This window comes from Falco biarmicus, chromosome 11 (assembly GCF_023638135.1).
Source record: "Falco biarmicus isolate bFalBia1 chromosome 11, bFalBia1.pri, whole genome shotgun sequence".
In the NCBI taxonomy this organism is placed as follows: Eukaryota; Metazoa; Chordata; class Aves; order Falconiformes; family Falconidae; genus Falco; species Falco biarmicus.
The window spans coordinates 6,852,587-6,876,807 of NC_079298.1; the positions used below are offsets into that span (position 1 = coordinate 6,852,587).

Sequence of the window (24,221 nt, forward strand, 5' to 3'; positions counted from 1 at the left end):
AAATCGTGTTTGGGTCTCAGCTGTGGCAGACACTAAAATAAAAAAGACCATGCGTGATGCCAGGTGTAGTTACCTGTGAAAAGCATGGCAAAGGGCAGCGATTCAAGTCCCTTGAGTCATGTCCGTTGTCCCTTGTGCTGCTCCTGCTTGTGGCCAGTCTAAATACAGCCCCTGGGGTACCGGCAGCTGGCCGTCTTGTCTTCTGACCGGAGCAAATGGTTATTCCTTGGCCCCGGGGTGCAGCGATTACCGACAGAAAATACTCAGTGCTCCGCAGTGAAGTGAGTGCATTTTATTTCTCATTAAAAATTAAAATGTAGACCTTAAATGATAAAAGCATATTTTCACCATGGACAGTAGAATTACCCTCATCGCAAGAGATTTGTTATCCCTGCTGTTCCCCAATTATGACTCCAGATCAGAAGCTGTTCATGATGGAGCGATACTCTCTCTGATGTTCCACAAGTTTCAGAAACACTTCGTATTTCTTGTCATAAAATCTGTGTAAGAAAGTTAATTTCAGCAAAGCCTGAGCTTTTAGGATTTAAATCCCCTGTAACAGATATGTTTACTTCCTTCATTTAGCATCAGAGCCGCTCCGACTCTTCCCTAACCCCAGCTCGCACAAGGAGCAGAGTCCTGCCGGCAGGCTGCCGGAGCAGGGCTCCCCCCACAGCTGCCATTTCCCGGTACAAGGACACCTTGCGTTTCCCCTCCCGCCAGCTCTGGAGCTCAGAGGGCTCTCCCTCCGGCGGGGAGGCACGGGGGCTTCGCGCCCTCCTGCCCCGCACGGCCGCCGGGCTCCCCGCAGCCGCGCAGCGCCCGGGCCCGAGGGCGGGCAGTGCCGCCGGCCGCCGGCAGGGGGTGCCCGTGCGCCGGGCGGGAGCGCCTCCGCAGCGGGCCCCGCAGCGCGCCGGGCGGGACGCGGGGATGGCCGCGCCGCTGGGGACCCGCCGCCGCTCCGGGGAGGCCGCTCCGGGGGGCAGCTCCGGGGCGGGGGGGGCAGCTCCGGGGGGGCCTGGCGCGGCGCCGAGGCAAGGCGGGGGCACGGCCGGGCCTCCCCCGCCGTCGGGTGCCCGTGTAATCCCTGCCAGCCCGGGCGGGCCGCGGACACCGGCCGCCCGCGGGGCTCGCCGAGGCCGGGATTACCTTTGATGCTCGTGGTTAGGCTGCACGACTCTCCCGATTTTCCCCATTTTTGCCATGGCTTCCTAGTAAAAGACAAAACACAAACTGGAAAAGCCTGTTTTGATTTAAAATACTTTTTGACAAGAACAAGATGTTTCAAAACCAATCGGAACATTACTGATGTATTTTGTTTCGGCTGAACAGGCCAGATGGCATAAAATATGTTCAATCCCATTATATAGTAGTCATGAGAACAAAGTGCTGCAGACCCCTCAGTAAACCAGAATCTGTTCCTCTTTCTTTCTGGGAGTCCAAGGCAGAACAGACTTATCTTTTATTATTTACACCAACCAAAAAACACTGCATCCCCGGAGGGGAGATTTCTCAAACAAAATGATACCGTACGTGAAATCCCTTAATCATATTCTTAAATTATCAACTCGCTGCAGCAGGGAGGACTCGGGTGTGCTCCAAGAAGCCAAAGGTAACTCGCAAAGTTCTGCTATGGAGCCCACAGCCAGCCGCGCAGGCCAGCACAGAGGTGTGAGGCAGCCCGTGATCCTGCTCTGCTTTTGGCCAAAACAATGTCAGGCAAAGGGATCTCACAGAATGCCCCTCTGGGACAGTCACCTGTGGAAGGGAAAGGACCGAATAATAGGCTCCTTTCCTCATCTATGCGAGATTCTGATTTTCTGTGGACTCTCCTGAGCAAGCCCGCTGGAATGAGACACTAATGAGTGAATGAGACACTAATCACATTAATAGAGGATCAAGCCCTCAGGCAAGGGTGGAGGCAGCAGGCACAGGCTATTTTCAGTGGAAGTTATTTCACAAGGAGCATGAAAGCAGTAGCTTTCAGATGGAACAGTATCAAACACAAAAGATCAGGATTCAAGAATCAGTGTCTGATTAAATCAGTATCATCGTTCATAGCTTTTAAGCAGGACCTTAAATCTGTCTTAATGTCAGTGCCTAAAGCACAGCACTAGGAGAGTGTCGGAATGACCCCTGGAGAACAGTCAGCCTGTGCTGCGGCTGGAAGCCATCTAGGCAACTGCTATGGCTGGATTTTTAAAAGGGTTGGATGATTTTATAGGCTGTAATACCTGCTGTAGTAAAATCTTTGCTTTCCACTAATCCAGCATTTCACAGCCAGGGATCTCCTAGAACTGCACAACGAAGATGAGCAATGTGAGCACTGTTTCACTGGCCCAGGACAGGGCAAGCGAGATGACCAGCAGCCTGTACGTCTTTCTGGGTTCCCCATTTCCCCTGTTAAAGAAACGCGATCATGACCTAAATGGCAGGATGTGAGCGGGCTGCCGTGCAGCCAGCAGGCACTCTTTCTCCCATGCACAGCGGTGTTTGCTCAGCTAGGCACGAGGTGCCTGGGATGCCACCCATGTGCCAGAGCAGCCGGCAGCCCCCAGCTCTGCCTGGCTGCCTGAACCTGCCGTATCACCTGGCATGTTCTCGGCACGTTTGCTTCATCCTTCAGCATTGACAAGTCCTTTTATACTGCAAGTCCGAATTGCTACTAGAATGTGAAACACCTACTTTCTACGTTTGTCAACCTCAGGGGGTTAATACTGGATGAAATTGTGGCTCTACCAAAGTAAAAAGCACTGCCAGTGATGGTGCAGTCAGGGTTTTACTCCGCTAGGGCTTCTGATAAAACAGCAGGGAGTACTTCTGTGCACTCACATGCCCGTACTCTTTCATATGTGCAGAAGTTGGTTGTATTTTGATTCCCCAAGAAACACCCTTGAAATAACACTTCCAGTGAGATAGTGTGTTCTTTTCCCTGGGACATGTGAGCCTGCTGGCACAGAGACTCTGCACACCAGCCAGATTAAAATACTGGCATGGAAAGGTTGGTATCTTTCCCAGTAAGAGAAATGGGCATTTTATTCCCTGTTCTTTAACAGGTGATACTAGCCCAAGCATTGTTCCTGTTTGCAATAGTTTGTCTTTTACAACTCCCTTGCATGGCCAGCTGGATTTAGAGGCTACCCCAAAAAAATGAACAAACACACAGAAAAAAACCCCTCTCGGAGTAAAAAACAGTTCCCTCTGTTACAATCAATACTGCCTCTCCAGATAGCGTGTGTCTTACAGAAAACATAAGGCAAAGGCAAAGCCCCTCGAAGCACTGTCACGCACGGCAAGAGTCACCTTGCTTTCTGCTCCCTGCTTTCTCTCTCCTTTCGAATTGCCCTGGAGATACTGAACAAAAATAAAACCAAGACATCTAAAAGGTCTAAACGTATCAGACAAATGCCAATTATTTTTTTTTTTCAGGTGCAAAAAAAATGAAAGAGCTGGACCAACTGCCATACACCCCCTCTGCACAGGCAGGCCCTGCCAGCTGCTGCCCCGTCCCGGGCAGCGTTCAGAGAACAGGACTCGAACAGCGCCTATCCCAGGACACGCGCCGCTTCTGCCCCAAGTACCCCACACACCTGTGTGCTGCCTTACTCTGCGGCCTCTTATGACTTCCAGTACTGAAAAACACATTACTGCTTCTTTGGGAAATAAGCCAGCCTTTTGAGATAGAGATATCTTCAGACAGGTTTTGTTTTTATGCTGTTCCTCATTAATTCCAGGTCTCCTCAGGCTGGTTCAAAAGACAAGACACCAGCGCCGACTCCAGCAGGTGTGGAAGGTGAGGGCAGCCTGGCTCGGCCCAGCTGCCCCGCTGGCCACTGCAGCCCCGGGCCTGGCCGGGGCTCCCTCCCGCACATCCCCTCGCTCCCCACCCGTGCCTCCCCCACACCCAGCACTTGCAACACTCCAGCTTTCAGACCAAGTGCTTTGCAGCAGCCATCTTCAGAGGGTGAAACCAAGGGCTGATGAAAGCCCTCCCTATGAGGTCTCCTCAAACCTGAAACCCCCGGCACAGAGACCCCGTCCTCCCACGGGCAGCAGCAGAGGGTGCCACTGCTCCCAGGGGGCCCGGAGCAGAGCAGGCTGGAGAGATCCCTAAAGGAAAACTGGCCCCTCAAGGCCGGATCAAAACTAGGAAACAGGACCTGGCTGCTGCTTATCTTCTGCTGGTCCACCCGACTATCCACCTTTAGCTAAGGAGGAAGACGCCAAAGCAATCTTTCCAGTTTATTGGCTAAAATACTTACGTATTTTTAAATCTACTGAAAATACATAGGTCTTTGAGAATCCACTGCATTAAGGTCTCACAGCAACTACCATGGTAATGTGGAATGACATGTTAAAAAATATACACCCAGCAATTTTTAACGACTCACTCATTCTAGGTTGCTCAAAATACGCTAAATTAATTCCCTCTCAATTTGCATTTTGGTTGTGTGTTGTTTTGGTGTTTTTTTTAAGTCAGTTTGGTCATTGTTAGTTTGAACAAAAACTATACTCCCAGAGGAGAGTCTTTTCAACAATTTTCTGGGGGCAAAGAGGAACAGAACATTGAAAATATGAATTTATAATGAAATCGGAAACAAAGGAACATTAGAATCGCATTACTGAATCGGATCAACCTTGTGCACTGCTCTGTCTCCAACAAAGCCTTAAATATAGCGAAGTGATAATACTGCTGTTCAGAAATAGTTTGTTTGAGGGTTGACATCCAAATCTAATTCCAGTCACCAAGAATTTCACAATCTTAATTTGAATGACGCTCTATCTTCTTTGTTTGCCAGTCTAGACAGTACAATGAATAGAGTGATTTGAACACAACGAATTCTCTCTTAAAACAAAATATTTTGTAAAATTGCTTTTTAATCATTTCTTTTCTCTCTTTCCATAAAGGCTATGCTATAAATAAACCCTGAAAGTTCGCATTTGATCATAATTTCTAAAGGCTGGGCAAGAGGCAAGTGAAGGGTTTACACAGAAAAAAAAGAGAGGCACTGTGGAGCAGAAATAAAGGGATGCATTCATGATTTCTAACCTTTTGTTAGAGTGTCAAAGCTGAGACAGATACAAGCCAGTAAACACTCTGCTTACCATGAAGAGTTAGTCAAACGGGGTTACCCTGCCCCGGACAGAAGGAGCCCAGGCCCAGGGAACAAAATTCTCCAAAGCCCACCACGGTTTCAGAACAAGGTGCTGTTTTGCTGCTGGAAGGGTGACCCAGCAGGGGAAGTCAGTAGGCATTCAGGTTCATTCCATGCTGAATTCAGCTCTTCGGCATGATCTGGGGCAGCGGTAAATTTAAGACGCCAGGGCAGCCTCAGCAGGCAGTACACCTCCCAGGGAAAGCCTATTTTGACACAGCATATAAAAGCTGGAAATTTCAGCTGTCGTCCTTTCAATAATGGAAAGGAATCCCTAAGTCTGATTTTCAGTAGTGACTCAAGGACTCCTGTGGCTGATATTACTGAAAAGTAATGGGATGTAGGCCCTTAAAAGCACATTTCAAATGAGAAACCAGATTTAGGGATGCCAGCCTTCGGTAAGGAAATCAATTAACATAATCCCACTGAAATTAATGAGCTGGGAACATCAGTCCCCTTAAGAATTCGGGCTTCTGCTTTATTTAGGTACTTTAAAAATTGTATCCAAAGTTAAATGGATGAAGCATTCAAGCACAAATGCAATTTCCCAGCTATGTTCTCCCCACTTACTCATTTCAATAATGTTTGGACTCCTACCTAGTGTAGTCATTAATAGTGAGAACAACCACATACCATCTAAAGCTTTACTGTACAGTTTCAGTGGCTGGAAGCATTTGGCCTGCACACACAAAAGCATCCAGCAAAGCTCACCAGACTGTGTGGGTATACCGTGCTCCAGTTATAGCAACAGCGTGCCAGCTACTCGGGGGAAGGATCCTCAGACAAATGAAAACACAGAGAGGCACTCGAATGCTAATTAACTAAGTCTGGTGCTGGTCTGTGGCTTGTCCAGTGACAGCCGTGGCTCTGTTGCACCAAGAATGAGCGGCCTACGAATGAAGGATGAAAAATACCTCTGCCGCAAACCAGTTTTGGATCATAACTTATAACTCATTCGGGAATCTCGGAACAAGCTGGCACAAGATGGCTTACCCTTCTTCTCCCCAAACTGAAGTTGTTCATTCGCTTCATCTTAGTACTTATGCAAAAGGAGGAAATGATACTAATTTTCATTGTGCCAATACAAGCCAAGTGATCAAATGCTGCCATTCTTACAGCAAAAAGTAGTGAGAAATCTGTACAAGCAAATGTGCTTCTTCACATCATTCCGGAGAATGACACGAGGGTATGCATGGAAGGTCAGTCTCAACTCCTGAATCACACAGACCTTTGAAACACGAATTTACCTTCCCTACCCTGAAGACATTACTCAGACTCCCACTCCAGCCAGTCTTGCCTCTCTGGTGTTTTTGTACAGCTCCACAGTCACAGATCCAGCATCAGAGGAAAAGAATTTAAAAGTTACCCCGTTCACAGTAGACTGAAATGTAGGAACATTCTTCTCCACCAGATTTGTTCTGATTTACAGATTTCAGCAGGTGTAAGTACCTTCAAACTAACAGTCTGACTTTATACTTCTAAGTCCTCATAACAAAAACAGTAAATAATGTTATATGTAATAACTCTTCCTGCTCTTCAGCAGCGAAGAACCTCTCTCTCACTCATCTCTATTCCACACACATAAGCTGAGACTAGCAGATGCTAACTAGCATCATTTTAAGAAGTCCAGCCACAGATATATTGGAATTTGAGGGGAAAAAATAGATTTCTTGAAATGCTGATGTTCAAGAAATACTTTTAAACTTTTCTAAGAACTGTAAGCAAGGCTGCTATTTTCTTATAGGCCTTTATTTAGGGATTACTTACTTAATAGCCTGGAGATGCAATATTCACCTTATCTATGCTTAGGGGAGTTACATGAATATATTTATGTAACACAGCCCTAGCAGAACATTACTTTTTAGTGGTATATGACTGCATGAAGAAAGCATGTGATGGACCGTATACAATATTTTTTTAGTCGTTTTTTTTCCCCCCTTAAATTTGTTTGAGTTATAGGGGCAGATCTTGGCAGCATGCACAAAGCCCAAAATCTGTAACTCAATTCTCTGTGGTATTCTGAATGGAGTGAGCCAAGTTTTAAACACATTATGGATAAATATTAGAGCTGAGCAAAAATTTCACACCTAAGACCAAAGTGTGAAAATTTGGCTTTCATTCACTTAGTGAAAAGGTGGAAAATTTCACACAAGCTTGTATTTTCCTTTTGCTCTGTTCCAGCGTAGATTTCTATGTTCATATCAAACCTCAGAGAGACAGAGAGAGTTTCTGTCTGTAAGTGAGACTACAGAGGAGGGAGAAGAGGATGGAAGGATGGAGGTCCAGCGAGCAGGACACCAGCTCAGGACTTGAGTTCAAGTCTGTCTTCCAGGAAAAAGTCACTGGCCTTTTGAATCTCACTATCCATAACTCAGTAACAGCGCTGGCCCATCTCAGAGGAGTATTTTATGCAGCTGTTGAAGACTGTGACAGCAGTAGCGGGGAATCAGGCAGGTAGCTTAGAAGAAGCACAACACTATTCTACCCCTAAACCATCCAACTTCAGTTGACAGAGGCCAACTGGATGGATCCTCAGTACTGAGACAATGCAGTTTTCTAGTTCAAGCACTGAATCAGGAACCAGAAAGTTTGCAACGGACTCCCCAGGTCACTGGGACATGTAATTTACTCTCTTAATTTTCAGTTACCTCTCTCTGAAATAGGCTGCTCCTGTTATTTTCCCCCAGGTTTGGTCTAGCTTGTACACAGTTGGCAAACTCTAGGTTTGTCCCTGACTTTGTACTGTGGGTGGCAGACGGAGCTCTCAGTCCTACTGCGGCCCTTCATGCCTCATTCAAGTACGTATCGCTTGACCCATCCTCCACCACAGGAGCATGGCTTTCACTCCTTAGTGTCAGAGACAGGAACAAATGGAAAAGAGATCACATAACAGTAGAGACAAGTGCAGATGAGGACACAGTACATCTTCTACCTCCAAAGCACCTACTTTTACTCTGCTTCAGTGACTACACTGAGTATTAGACAGGCTGTGGCCACCGTAGCTTGGCATCGCACTGAGCTTGTGCTTCAGCCAGGCCGGCCAGCCAACAGACAAAGCCATAAGAGGAGCAGCAGTGGCAATGCAGCTGCTGTAAAGGGTGGCTTGTTGTGCTAGCGATGATATTAATTACCAAAAAGACCAAATTTAGAATGGGATGAGGGTCAGCTATGATTGCTACATCATCTATCAGCTGGAAACTATGTTTGGGTCTAAGCTCTAGCCACACTGCTACTAAATATAGATTGGTTTGTTGTTGATTTGACTCTGCACTCCCCCAAGTTGCCTTTGACTATCAAATAATTAAGCAGTTTGCTTTGTGAGGGCTCCACTGCTGGCACCTCTTAGTGCCCAAAGCTGCTTGGATGCAAACTTGACAGCTTAGCAGGGGTTTCAGCTTACCCGGGCAATGGAAAGAGCCCAAGTGTTTAGCTCCTGTTTCAGTTTCACAGATTGCTGGCACTAGGTGCTGTGAATCAACAGTCTGTGGGCAACATCTAAGCAGTCTGGGGCACGGTTTAGCCACACTTACCCTGACATGAGCTTGTATAACTTATTCATGAAGCGTATGGCCACTTTACAATGCCTGTGTACGAAGACCCAAGGCAGCTTTAATAGGGCTAGCCCGGGTACTGATAAGATGCGATCACAGCAGCGCGCAGGTCTGCCCAGCCTGCCCAGCAGGGTGGCTTCCACAGCCGAGCGCCCGCTCTGCCTCCCGGCCGGCCCCACACCAGGGGTGGCCATGCCACAGCTGGCAGCTTCCTTACCGGAGGGGAGGCTCCCTGACTCCACCACCAACGCCAGACCGTACAGTTCCCTCACCCCCTCCTGAGGTGGAATACATTTGTTAACCACACACAGCATCACTGTTACAATAGACTAAGAAGGTTTGTCCGTATAAACCACATGAAAATACATTGATTTAACCCACTTTTTAGACTTGGAAATGTTATGCTGACAAGTAGCGCTGTTTAACAGAAAGCAAGCTCACCTGGGAGTCGAGAGCAGATCCCAACAGCAGATCCTGACATCAGATCCAGATGCAGAGCACTGTACTACAGCTACAAGCTACATCAGCCCTACTCGTCACTGCTGGTGATGAAGTAAACTAAGCTTGGGAGCGCTGCTCCTCGCAAAACCTGGAATAAGTTATTTTGCTTCTCTGGCTCCCTTCTCACCCTCTGTTGCACTATCTGTCCTAAGTTTTTTCCCCTCAATTTTAGGTGGTAAAACCTTTGGGGTAGGCAGGGCAGGTGTGTGATTCCACAGTGACCTGCACAACAAAAGAAATGAGCTGGACAGAAAGCAGGAGTCGTCCTTTGGGCAGGAGAGGGTAAAACAGAGAAGCTGAAGAACAAGCACCCACACAGGATATCCTGACACTCACTCGGCTGTGTACTTGACACAATATTTAGTTGAACTGCACCACTTCCTTTAAGGTGCAAAATTCAGATTTATTCAGCTGATTTCTTTTCACGTTCAAGCTGAACGTACAGCTTTCCTTGCATTTAGTCATTGAGTTCAAACTTTTATTTGCCATCTGGCAATGGATTGGGGTTTACTGGGGGGAGGGGATAGAAAAGGGGCTTTTTTTTTTCTTCCTTTTTTATTTTTTTTTTTTTGCATCTGTATTTGCTTTATGAGCTATGGCTAAGGCATCGTTTACACATGGGGAACTGGACTGGGTTCTCTCAATTCTTTCCATATGTTCACTTATGCTGTCAAAACATTTTTTCGATCTAATTAATCTACACATGTCTCTCCACTTCCCCACTCGCTGGGTTTTACCATTTTGGGGGTATCTAGCTGCGATTTTGTCAGCTTCTGCCTACACTTTGCTTTAGGGTTACTCCATCAAGAAAACAAAACTATTTGCAACATTTCACTCTTCTCCATCTGCTTATTCCTCCCCTATGTCCAACACTGCCGAAGGAGAATTTCCTTTTCCCCTCACCTTTCAAATGTATTCTTTGCCATTCTCCAGTGTCTACCTGAGGTTAATGAGGGAAATCCCTGCTGTGAGTTTTGATTTGGGATTATTTTTTATCTAGTTAATTTGATGTGTGGTTTACTATAAAAAACAAAACCCACCCTGTTCCTCAGAAATATGCTTACATTTTACCCAATCTGGACTGCATTTGGGAAATTACAGTGGACAGGGGCTCGTAAAAAACAAGAGACCTTTAAAAAAAAAAGTCTTTCACTACTGTAAACCTGTAGAAGGTTGAGATGTTAAAGCAGAGAGTGAAACTGCACTAAAATATGAAGAAAGCCTTTCTAGTAACCTTACAGACATCCTATCTCCAACAAAAAATATCACTTAAAAGAAAAACTGGTATTTTATAGATATCCAAAGTGTGGCAGGCAGAGAGTAAAAGCTAGAAGAAACGAGAAATCGGTTAAGACTCAGAGCTGGACTGCATAGCCGTTTCTCCTCATGAAGCACAGTACAGGACAGCTACTGTGACAGAAGGCAAATGGTTCCTTGCCATGATTGCGACAGACAAGAAGTCAGTAACCTTTCCTAACACATCGTTTCAGAAAGTATTTTTCTTTCCCAAATTAGGGGCTACAAGTGGCTCAACTAAGTGGGAGCTGAAGCAAGGCACGCTGCTCACCGCAGGGGGGGTTGACTACCTGATCTTTAAACTATTCTATGACACGGTTCTGTGATCAGCTGATGATATTGTCCCATTTTGTTAAAAACCAGGCATCCTCTCCTCTCTGGGTCTGAAAATCAGAGGCAGCCAGGGATGAGAAGCTACTGCTCTCATTTGCTGTTCTGCCATTACAACTGTCCTTCAAGAAGAGCGCTGCTCCTAAAAAGCACTTTAAATGCTGGATACATATCGCTACAAATTCCCTAAACCTGGGAAGCTTGGTCTGACCAATGGGACAGCCAGTCTGTTGCTAAATGTGCTCTAACACCACCAAGGGAGAATCTCAACCTGAACTGTGAAATTCCCGTAGGCACAGACCTCAGAGAGACTTGTATGAGGACACTGTAACAGTCACATCCCAACAGCTGTTCTGCTCTCCTTGCTCCTAAAATGTTTGGCTGCTATCTCTCGGAGACCACTGGGAAGTGGTAAATACAGTTCTCTTTAGCATTACAACTTCCGTGTAAGTAGGAACCTCTTTCTATGCACAAACTGTCTGTGCATTGCAATTACATTTCTTGCACAGAAAAACCTGGAGGCACCAACTTACACAAATTCATTGGGAAGAAATTTTTCTCATCGATAAAAGTCAAAAGTTAGGCGCATCACTACTCTAGCTGTCAGGCCTGACATTTTTCCATACAAAAGCAAAACCAAGGGCTATTAATCCCCACCTGCCCCAGAGCCATAAAGGAGCCTTTGATTACAGCATTATTACATAACCTCTTTTAATGAGCAAATCAAACCTGCCATCCAGCATTGCCAGCAGGAATTTTTAAAGGTATCTGAGGCATCTTTTTCCTTGGGAGATCTTCTAAGAAAGCATCTGTATTCATTTGGCAAATAGAAACAGAGCACATTTTATAATTGACTGTGCCCAAAACAATAGCTGGTTCTGTCTGAAAGCACACCAGTTAGAGTTAAAAGTGCAGTTAGCATGTGAGTCATCAAGTGGTAGCAGAGCTTGGCTGGCTCACAGCCTGAGATCTAATATAGCACCATCCTGCCCCAGGGGTTATCTTAAAAGCTGAAATCTTGCAGAGAAGAGGACACTAGACAGCCTCCACCTTCCCACCTCCAAATTTTGGCTAGGTGGGAGGGTGGACAAGCTTGTTTATAAGCTATCCTTTTTATCTCTGGGAAAGGCGAACACCACAAAATCCCTCCAGAGGGATGTTCTCACCGTACAACACCCAGCTGGGTCACCATTCCTACTTTTACTTTGCTGTCCCATCCTGTTTCCCTTTTTCTAAGCTCCCAGTGATCTGCACCTTGTGGCTCCTATTTCCAGGCAAACTTTGCCCCTTCACTCTAATGAGAAATTTCTAACCCACTGCTCCTGAAGCGCTTACAGGGGACAGCTCTTCCCAGCACAACTTCTGTGACTGTAAGAGGGCAGTCAGATACATCGGCTCCCGAAATTTAATCTTGGACAAGTCACGCAAGCCTTCTACACCTCAGCTTCTCAGATATTCCATGGGAATCAATAACACCGCTAGATTAATATCAAACACTTAGGAGGGAAATCCAGCCCGTGCGGGACACAACTGAAGAAAAAACACTTTGTGCTTCACGATTCAGCTGATCCTAAGAATCGAGCCAGTTCCTGCTGCTGAGGGTCTGTCCTTTTATTTAAAGACAGCAAGCTGAGAGAAGAGATGAATAGCAGAGACTCAAACGGCTCATGGAGCTTTTCACTTGTAGGTCACCAATCAGAACCTCAGCGAGGTCAGCGAGTGTTTGTGAGTTATCGTGGTATGCAAGCTGTTTATAGTGCCCTTTGCAAAGGGGATTTATTAGTTTCAAATTAATTTCTATTGTATGCAGTTTTCACAAAATGAAACCCTCCACTGTTACAACTTGGTCACTGTTAACCCTTTGCAAAGCTACACAAGACAAACTGCTACCACCACCTGAACAGCCTGCCTTCTAAAATCATACTTGAAGAAGTGTCCTAACTGTGAACTGAGCCTGGATGACCTCAAAGAGCCTTTCCTAGCCTTGAGTAGAGGCACAGCCATGAGAGGAAAGTTGTACTGCAGCTGCACATACTGTTCCTCGCTCGTGCATAAATCGGGAAAGGCAGAGCCCAGCTCTGCAGGCTTGTTCTTTACTCCCCACAGTGACTCTGAGCCCTCGCCGGGTCTGCTCGTTGAGAAAGATAAGTGTGTGTGCTGGCAGCAGCACAGGCCTATTCTTTGCAGAAAGTACTTTCTCAAAGAAAAAACAAAACAGAAGAAGCAAAAATGAACAACTATATCATTATCTGATGTGCTGAGATCTCAGCAGAGATCATTTCAAAGATCCATATTGTTTACAGCAGCTGATGAGTCTAACAAGTGCTGAAGCTGTGCTCTCGCTTAAAGTGCTAACATATTTACAGTTTTCAATCCTGTCCTTAGCACTTATCTGTCATTTCAAGATGAATGCTCCTTTTGTACAGGCTAATTACTTGCACGAATACTCCACTAGCTCAAGATCCCAGATTTGTTTCGCTTTTCCATTAGCAGCAATTTTGTACTTTGGAAATTGCTTAATACAGCAAATCTAAAAAAAAAAAAAAAAAAAAGCTGTTTTTTATTCAAAGGTATTTCTTTGGCTATGACAAGTCTAGAATAGGGGGAGGGAAAGTGAATTACTTTTATCTGATTAAAGTCCTAATTTTACCGTACAATTTTTCTAAATGCACTTACCCATTGTTCTGCTCTGGCTTGGTTATTGGGATTAGAATAATTTGTGAAGAGCTATATAAAATCAGACTTTATCAGATCTAACTGAATTACTTGATAAGAAGTGGTTTTCTCATGCTCAACATTTTTTTCTCTATATATAGTACATCAAAAATTTGGTCGGGTCCCATCCTGCCCCCTCCTCTTCCAACAAACAGTAGGACCATGTACAACTGAAAAGCTGTCAGTCATTTCATTTTTACAGAAGAGAAGGAATGCAGGCCATTCTACAACTGAGTAACTTAATTAAAAAAAATACAACCCAGACACGCCAGAAAAAGGATACATTTATAACAAGGAGGTCTTATCCTGCTGAGTGTTTTACATTACATTCATTGGGTTACTGACCTGTCACAAACCAGTTTCAGATGCAAATCAAAAAATGCTCAGCAATGCAAGATGCATCTGTTGTTTCTGCTAATCCTGATCCCACTGCAGTTAAAAAAAGGATAACATCTGATTTTCAGAAGTCTCCAGCGAGCATCTACAACTGCAGCTTAGAAGGCTCCATACTTGAGCAAAAAGAGCACCCAGTGTCGCAGCTGCGTGCTAAATGTCTAAGTTACAGCGTTAGATGTCTAAGGCTACAAGCCTGTGAATGAAAATGCTGATCTTGAATTGGCCTTTGCTGCTCCTAAGGAACTGCCAATACAAACTATGAGTGAATTTGTGTTTTAAAGGATGTGGTCTCCCATTCCTGCCCAAATATTTTCTAAAAACAAGAATTCTGCACATGAAGTGCATTTCATTGTCAATGTATAACACAACCTCTAAAAGTAATGAATGCTGTAAATATTAAAAACTGATATAACCTTTAGAGTTGTAGTAGTGTCATACTGCCTAGGCCACCTTTCATATTATATACACCGCAATGAAGATTACCACACATAATAAACTGGTTGCAGTTCTCAAGTAAGATTCTGTTTTCCCGTTCAGAAACCAAAAGATATTCCAATTATGTGCAACTGAGTTGTCTACCGGCATTTCCGTTCTTACTTAAATCTTCCAGAGCAACACCATTAGCAGCATCATAGATTTTCTTTGCACTTTTAATTCTATCACTTTTAATGTAACTATAAGACCAGCCTCTGAGGTACTTAAACACCGCTACGTCTGCTTCACAAATCAGTTGGATGAAGAACAAAGTTAAACAACTTGCCCAACGTCACAGAGTCAGTGGCAAAGCTGGCAATAAAACCTACGTACTCTGACCCTCAAGCTAGGTAACATATATTGTTTTCTCATTGCAAAATTCTGCTTTTATTTATACAGAGGTAAACTCTGAAGAATTTGATACTATAGCGGTTTACGTCAGATTTGAACTAGTACTGCTGATGGCAGGGTGTCTGCCATCACCAGGCTAAGAAGAACGACATTGGCAAATGCAGCTTTTTTTCCCCTCTGTCACTAAAAAATACTACCCTACATTTTACATGGTATTTGTGTGATCTGTGAAGCCAGGCGATTCAGTTCTTATCTCCAGGACATTAAACAAGCCTGCTGATTTGAGGTGTCTAACATTTCTGAATGTTCATATCTGTTCATACTTGAGGAGTTACAATACAAACAGGGATCCTGATACAGAGAAGCCCTTCTTACTTAACCCTTACTGCTAATGCTGCAGAAAAAACACTGCATGCATGGGTGGAATACATACACAATCCTCTCCAACCCAAAACCCTATTGCTGTGTTGCAGATGTAAGGCGGTATCTATCCATAGTACGCTTTCCTGCTTTCTGAAGTCACAGGCAAAAGAATGGCAAATGCCATCATTTGGACAGACTGAGAAAGTTACAAAACATAGCAAGAAACACAGATTGGAGGAGAATTAGGGAGGTAAGTTTAAAGGCCGCTGAACGAATTGCTCGCGTGAAACAGACCCTGTGTAATTAGCCACTAGGGGGAACAAGAGTCATGCTGCTTAATTAAGGTGCAGTCACTTCGAGCAGGGCGCCCCGAGGGTTACCTTGCCCGGGGAAGCTGGCTGAACACTTTCCCTGTAAGCCTTAGAGTGGGACAAAGCTGTTCTGACCTTTGTCTGTGTTTCACTTTCCCCCTTCAGGTCTGTATAGGCCTTGGCAGAAGCAGTGAACAAGACCTGAAGAATTTACACATCTTTCATTCTAGCTGCAATTAACTAGGGCTGCACCTGAAGCACCTGGTAAAAATATTTAAACAAAAACCTGGGAGCAAAAGGGGGGAGACGAAGGATAAGGAAAGGACCAAAGGCAAAAAAAAAAAAAAAAAAAAAAAGGGGCAAAAAAGGCAAAGCTCGATTTTTCAGACAGTGTACACTTTGACGGTGGCTCTTTCAAAGCAGAAGGGAAGAAACCCCACATGCAGGTCATATGCAAGCTGCCTGAGAACCGCAGAGCCATGCTCTGCTGATACCGTTGGACTGAGGCAGTGGTTGGGAGGATGGCAAGGGACCTGCCCCCACTGGTGCCTGCTGACCTGCACCAATGAACCTGCATGAGAAAAACCAATGAGGCAAAAAGTAAAAGCCCCTCTCGGGCCACTTCTTCTCTGCTTCTGCTGAGGACCCAGAGCTATTCAACAGCATGGCTAGGGCTGAATAACAGGCAATCTTTCCTATTACCATAAAATGACAAATAAGTAATAGTTACAGCCTGTAAACACAAGACTCAAATTAAATAGAGTTCTAAGGGGTACACTGTAACTGGAAGCAGGATGCTCCTCCGATTAGAGCCAGCTCAGCCTAAAGAGTATCAGATGTTACTCGGGCCTTAGAAGGCCTGAGACATAAACTATGCATGTAAGAGAAAAAGAAGTCAAATGACTCATGACAGAGTTTGTTTTAATATAAATGAATTCTTCTGTCTCTTTGCTTTTAAAGACTTGCCATTTCAGATCCTGAACAGCTAACCCAGGCAGCTGGCTTCCTTAGCCAGTGTCCTTCATTTTGTGTATCAAACGCTGGCATTTGCAAACTCATATTCCTTTGGCTAAGGGAGGGCAGTTTATTTTAGCATTGTGATCAATGCCATCCTAAATCTTTCCTTTTCCAATCCAAGAACACTGGCACAGCCCAATAAGCGCAGTGTGGATACGCTGTACGCACAGAACAGAGCATCACAACCCTTTACTGAAGTCCTACAGGCCTTGGGAGTGGACCTGGGGGATGCAACACTGAACAAGCTTCAAACCATCCCTCCCTCTTTGCTTTTTATTATGTGAGACACAGGTAAAGGACTGAGACATGGAAAGAGTATGGAAAGAGAGAAAGAGAACAGAAGAAAAGGAATAAAATTAAAGGGAAGAAGAGAAGAGAGAAAAGAGATGAGAAGAAGAATCAACAGTTGAGAAAAAAAGTGAAAAAAACTAAACAAAAGGGAACACAAACAAGAAAGTGGCAAGAATACAAGAAGAAAGAATAAACAACATGAGAGCGGGAGTAGAGAGAGGGAGATGGCGGGGATATTGGGGATTTAGTGCCAAAAAAGAAAAGCCCCATTTTCCACTATACCTATTTTCTTTCTCGTGCTTTTCTTTCTCTCTTTCCATGCCTTGTTCTCCTCTGGGATGAGTGAAACTTCCACATCCAGAAAGCCACAAGCGTGGCATTTTGCATCTCACGGCAAATGTGCAGGCTATCCAATGTTTCCACAGGGGCAAAGTTATACAAAGCAAATGAAAAGGAAAGCTTGCTCAGTCTGCCTTTCATGCAATGCAAGAACCATCCCTTAGATGGGACTATTGCAAAATTAAACAACCTTACAACCATGACCAGTAAATAATGAGTAATGTGCTTGTGTATACAAAGCCTTTACACCAACCAATCAAAGAAAGTGAGAATAGCTCATCACAAAAAGACCCCATTTATCAGAAGGGCTTCAAACAGCTTAGCATCTTTAGGGCCATTACTCATCTCTTTCACCTAAGCTAAGTACCAGCTGCCAACCCAGAGGATAACACATACCCAATTTATCTGCTGTAAGACACTCGAACACTGCTTCCCTCAGTCTACTCTACAGATATAGGATTCAGCACCTAAACTACTTAAAGTTAACAGAAATGAGTGATTTCATGACAACAGGTTGGAATACACTCGTCTGGGACAATTAGGCAAAAATTGTCTTACTAGACGTTTTGAAAGCAAAAGGAGTCTGACAGAAGGCTACTGGACTCAGTATTTCGCTGGATATATTCAAGGCGTTTAACTCAGTTCTGAGCTACAGGGCTGGGCAAGGAAGGGATCTTCAAAACGCAACAGATTGTCATCCTCCACCCCATGGTTTGGGGAGGGAGAGGTTGGGCTGGGCAATAGCGCAGCCCTCCCCACATATTCTTGTCATGCAAAGACTCTTCAGAGGAAAAAATATTGATTAGAAGTTGGTTTATTTTCCAGGGTGTTTTCCCTTGCTGGATCCCCTGCACGTCCAAAGCTCCAAAAGAAGTAACACAGTTGGATCTAACACTCCGCAGTCCGCTTAGTGAGGAGCGCATTGCCACATCACTTTTCCTTGACAAAAACAATGTGCTCCCACCAGAGCTTCCACACCACACTCCTCCCTAAAATGTCTACCTGGTAAAGGACTAGCTGGAAGCTGTGCAGAAAACAGCAACAGAAAACCCTTCATAGAATCGTAGAAGGGTTTGTGTTGGAAGGGACCTTAAATACTATGTAGTTCCAACCCTGCTGCCACTGACGGGGACACCTTCCACCAGCCCAGGTTGCTCCCAGCCCCATCCAGCCTGGCCCTGAACCCTGCCAGGGATGGGGCATCCACAGCCACTCTGGGCAACCTGTGCCAGCGCCTGGCCACCCTCACAGTAAAGAATTTCTTCCTAATATCTCATCTAAATCTACCCTCTCATACTTTGAGCAGGTGCTCACAAAACCAGGCCCTACATGTGTCAAAATGTGTTTATGTACTGAAGGTCAGTAATGCTCAGGGGAATGCAACCCTTAGCAGTACTACACATTTCTTAGCTGAAAACTGCACTTGTGAAAAATGATAATCCAACTCGCTTTTGCTGCTTATACACGCTTATAAGGCACAGCAAGGTACAGGCACAGTGGTTCTCCTTATTTGTGTTCTTCTAGTGTTTTTCAACCCTCATCTGGAGGAGTATCTTTGTACAAAAATCTGCAGCTTATGCTTTTCTGTGCCTTGGTGGTTAGCCTTTCTGCCTGATTTCTCTCAAGAGTAACAATTATGGTCTTGCTAATCATTACATGGACACTTGTCCCAATAAAAACAAAACAGAGCCATGAAGCTATTTCATATGGATTCTCTACATGTCACTGTCCAATTTCTGGTATCAAACTGTGTCTCAGAAATGCTTTAAGCACAGCGGGTGCGAGAAGTTGCTTCAAAACAAGAAAGCAAGCAAGGGTTGGGAACGGTTGTTGTAAGTCTCTATGAAACCAAGGGAACGGGAACCTGTGCCTTAGCTGAACCAAGAAAGGAGGATGAGAACTGGATTCCAATTCTGAGAGTGAGGAAAGCCAGTATGCTAATAAAGCAACTGCCTTCTATCACTAATAAAACTAATAAAGGTGACAGGATCTCTCCTCTACCATTTCAAATCCCTGGTTACATGAAAGGGAATAAAGAAAAACATCTTTACTGTTAACCACAATAAAATTAAATGTATTGGAAACACCTAGATAGTACACAGAGTCTTGTTAAACTATACAGATAGGGCAAATTTTGAGAAAAGCCCCTCTAGGCATCTTTAGGAGAAAGGGCAACACAGTACATGTAAGTTATAAAACTTCTTAAAATATAGGGGTGACAAAAGTATGTTCTAGTAGTACAAACTACTGGCATCAAATCCCACAACTAAATGATCGTTCTGTCCTTCAAAAAATTTATTGTGAAAAAACCTCAAGCATTTCAGACAGCTAGTGCTGTGACTCTACATGCTTGTGCTTTGCCACAGAACAGTCTGATCCCCTGTGCTGACATAGCAAGAGTGCAAATCCCTGATGGAAAATTAATCTCACAATGTAGCCAGATTGAGTTTCCAATTCTCCAGTGCATAACTTGAAGGTTGTTCTGCTCAGCTACTGAAGAGGTGAGGGCAGAGAGACTTTAACTTGTTTGACATCCTGAACATCATTTAAGCAAGACACGCTCTGAAAGGGACCTTACTGGCTACTGACAGTCACAACAGATCCACAGTATCCTCCTTTGTACTCATCCTTCCTGTAAAATATTGCTATCACACTTTTCCCTGCTTAAATGGCCTGGACAGAAGGGGAGTCCAAGGTCCGAATGACTTCAGCTCTGTCTCTGAATATGCGGGTAAAATCTGTCCTTAAAATAGAAAGGAGATGGATCACAGTATATTTTAAAGTACGTATCTCTCTCCTATAAAGACACATTTATGGTTTCCTCATATTTATGGTTTTCCTCAAGAAAAGCCAGGGCCAGCAAGCTAAAAAACCTGTAAGGTTGTGATATTATTAACCTTCTTCTACAAGATGATCTTAGTCTTAGTATGCTTGAAAAAAAAATCAACTAATTGTACATCTCCTCAGACAAACCCCACCATGGTCATTTCATGGTTTGTTACAAAAATATACAGCAGCAGAACCTGAACTATTCTAGGCAGCATGTTTTCTCCTGCTTGCCAGGTCTTGGGCTCACTGACAGATGAGAAGAATACCATTGGTTTAGTAGGAGTCTCGACTTCTGCAGATTAACAAAACATCAGCTGATGTCAGTTTATTAAAAGCTAAAAGACACAACAATATGTCTTAAACCCACAGACAGAAGAGATTATATTTACCTACATACGGTTGTTTCTAACGTGTTAATCGGGTATGTGCGTGCAAGATAGAGAATTCAGGTTAAGTCAATGGAGCTATGCCAGTGCGCAAAGCCAGCTACACCTTCAGCATAAAGACAGAGGATTAAATAGATAGGTTTCATCATTTGAGCGTCTGAGATGGCTTCATTACCTTTTCAGTCCATCCTCGTAAATGTGGAAGAAAAAGTAATAAAATCTTTATCACCACTCTCAGACAGAATTAATAAACAGGTAAGTCACATTGATATCTCAACACACCGTGCCCCTTCTCCTTCCACCGATGACCAAATAAAAGGCCAGCTTTTATTTAATTTCATCACTGTATTTCATTAAACCACCTACTTTTAGAAAAATAATATGGCACACCTTTAAGTACTGGATTTCTGAGATTGTCGCCCCCAGTGTTAGTACTTCTGTGCCAAATACTCAGCTAACGTAAATGGGTAGTTCTGTTACACCAATATAGCACACTGAATTACTGCAGCTGCCTTTCCTTGGCATTAAAGAGTTACTGAGAAATTCCAAATCTGAACATTTGTGCGCTGGATGACATTTAAAATGGAGCTTGCTAAGTTTCCACAAAAGGACAGCACTTAACAAAAGACACCATCTATTGTATCCTATTACCTACAGCATCCACAGCTTGTTTCCGAACGGGTAATAATATGAACGAATTGCAAGAGCTCTAATAGCCTTTTATCATTTCAAGATGTGTCATCTACCAGTGAACTGTGTATCAGATTCCTGTTCGGGCTCTGCTCCAGCACAGTACTTCAGCACATGGGCAGTCCTGCTTATCTTCAGCTGAGCTTCTTGCCTGCTTGAAGGTTTGATGATGTACCTAAGTGCTCGACTGGATCAGGGCACTGGAGTAAACCAGTGTCACTCCTCTGAAATCCTGGAGCAATACTGACTTACATCAACTGAGGATTTTGCATTATGATTATGGACTAAAATCATCTGTCATTTCAGTAGCTGTATGACCTGCTACAACAAACTTTGACATTTTCTTAGACAAGTTTTTACCTGTAATAATTTCAAGTGATATAAACCGACTACAAATCATCTAGTCTGACAACGAACCAAATGCTACTGTACAGCACGCACTGATCTGATAATACATCAAATGTATGACAACATATAGCGTTAGACATTGCGCTCCACCAAGAACATTTAACAGCAACAGAGTTATTTCTCTCAACTCCAATATAAAAGGCAGCCAGCAGGATGATATCAAATGATGGCAGCTCTGCTTCTCATAAAAGGACCTTGGGGACTCCAAGGAGATTTGTGTATCTGCACTTCAACAGCACAGCAATGTGGAAATGTTAAAGTTAGTAAAGCAAACAGTCCTCAAATGAGAAGGGCAACAGATGTCAACCAGTATCACATGTCAGTAAACAGCAACAAGACAGAGGGTACTTTTCTTAGCACTTTTGTGAAAGCATCATGCTATCAGCTACAGCCACATCTCAGCTGTTTGACCCTCGAAGTGGTGGTGCTTGGGTGTGTGATTAACTCCCACCAAGAGAGGATCTCCAAACATATTGAAAGACTGTCCACTAAAGTCAGCTGAAAGACAGTAGAAATGCTTCTGTATATTTATTGTGGCTTGAAAAGTGAAAAAAAAATTATAAAAAAAAAAAAATCACACTCTCAAACTGATTGAAAGCTCATTCTGTACTTGGCAGAGACAGACAAGCATTTATATTTCTCAGCTTTAATACAGAAGGATCATCCTTAGGGCAAAAGAGTAGTTGTGATTCATCTGCTTTTTACCCTTACAGCAAAGACTTCTGACAGTAAGGCCAAAACATGCTAACTAAAAAGGCACTCTTTGTACCATAAACACTAGGCCACAAGGAACTGGACAGTGGCCATCAAATCACTGCCTTTTAATTTTTCTCTCTCATCTATATTTCTCTAAAGATTTCTGGTAAGAAGGCAGCTGACTCTATACAAAAGCCAGAGGCATTGCCAGTATCTTGGTGGTTTCATGCATGCCATATTGAATCTAACTTTATTACACAAGGAAAAAAAAAAAACCAAACCCTTTCAATCAGGCAAAGATGTATTTCAGTGTCAAAACACCAGGGAAAGAGGTAAAGGGATAGAGTTCTACTGCCGAGTCACTGCTTTGAGTCCAGGCCTGGTTAGCTCCAGTGTGCTCCAGAGCCATCGAACACCTTAGCTGCTCACATGGAAAAGGGTTTGGCTCTCCTCCAGCGGTGGAGCCCACATCATGAGCTGTCTGAGACATCCCTTGGTAACTTTGCTGCCAGTCATGAGAGAACGACAACTGAACAGACTGTGAAGGTTCAGCTCTCTCCACCATTAGAATACACTAACTGTAGATATATAAGCTATGCACTGAACTGAAAGTCACTTTTGTCTGGAGCGCATGTCCTGTCAATTGAGACTGATCGGATACAATCCTGGAAGGAATTTTTTACAAAATCACTTAGATGAAGAGGCCATACCCAGCCAATACACTACTCGGAAAGGCAAGAGCTGTCTCCTAGCCTTGCCCATGGATGGTCTCCACTAAACCTTGGGCTCAAGCTCTACACATACAAATCTGGAGCTTTTGAAGAAAAGGAAGGCAAGATCACAGCCCCTTAACACACTCCTTGTATGAAGCACAGTGCCTAAGAACAACCATCTCCTTCCTCTGCTTCTCCAAAATCCTCTGATTAAGCGAACAGGAGAAAAAAACCCATCCCAACACAGCAGGAAGGCCTTTACTAAAAGGTGCATTAATTGGGTAAAGCAAGCCAGCAAGATGATTAATTTGCTGCTCTCCTTCAACATTATGTTTACACAAGTTGATTATAGCACTTAATTACTAATTCACCCTGCTCAAAAACAAGAGTGCTTTAAATTTTTAATGAGATGAGGGAAGGCAACATTCCCTAACTCAACAGGGAGAAGTAATTTTATTTCCTCTTTTGATTTCCCAAGTTATTACCATTTCTAAGGAAAAAACTATCCCCTCCCTGATCTTTCACTCATTTCTTGCTTTTGAAAATATGGAAATCAACAAGACACTTGTATTAATTTCAGTCCATGACCTGACAGGTAATGCTTTGGAAGAGGAATAGAGGATCAGATCTTCAACTGAAGCATGTCCATTGAAAGAAGTGAAACAAAATTACACCAGAGACTGCCCAATCCAGAAATGGAAATAGCCTGATCCCCTCCAGTTCTGTCAGCAAAAACGTTGAGTATGTCCCAGCACTATTTCTGGGTGTTCTTCTGCAATGCTGTCTATTCACAATTGCCAGCTGGTCCATTACCAAGGCTGTGGACTAACTGTTGCACTGAAGAACGTTACATTCATGGTAGTCCGTAACATTTTCATTGTTAAGAGGCGAACACGCTGCATATTGTATGTTCTTCCTGGCTGATCTTTATAAAACTTGTGTCATCTGTGGGTTTTGTTATTCGATGTTATCCTCTATGCTACACCAACCAACAACTTCCTTAGACAGCTGAGAGGAGAACTCCATTAAATGAAGCATAACCAAGCAGTGCACAAACAAAGCTTTTGCGAGTTCCTCGAGTTCAGATTTGTCAGTGATTCATCTCCCCTGCACCACCATCATTTCAGACCCCTGTCCACAATACATCTCCCTCACAGCTATGGACTTTGCCTGTTACTTGAAGACAAGCCAGGTGACCATGATCCACATAGCTTCTAGGGCTGCTTCCAGGGATGCAAATTGTACCTAAGGGGTACTTCACTTGCTCAGTGCTACTGCTGCTAAATGATTCAGCTAATCCACATTAGGTAATGACCTAACACCCCCTTCTACAGAATCTGGCTCATTTTTATGCACCTCCAATCTGCTTTCATTTTTTTTCAATGAAAAAGCTTTTTGCTATCTTTTT

The 24,221-nt window shown here is 43.9% G+C and overlaps 1 protein-coding gene across 20 annotated transcripts in view; it reads right to left on the bottom strand.

The window, feature by feature from the left end:
• Window positions 1-277: 277 nt before the first annotated feature.
• FGGY (FGGY carbohydrate kinase domain containing) overlaps window positions 278-24,221 on the bottom strand; it is a 325,624-nt gene continuing 301,680 nt past the window's right edge. For 19 of the 20 annotated variants that reach the window (XM_056356585.1, XM_056356584.1, XM_056356576.1 and 16 more), the window contains 2 exons: window positions 1,150-1,211; window positions 278-500 (listed from right to left, as the gene is read on the bottom strand). In XM_056356585.1, coding sequence (XP_056212560.1) covers window positions 419-500; window positions 1,150-1,211 — 144 coding nt within the window. In that variant the 3' untranslated portion in view covers window positions 278-418. The remainder of the gene's footprint in view (window positions 501-1,149; window positions 1,212-24,221) is intronic. The other variant, XR_008824735.1, reaches the window with a different exon arrangement.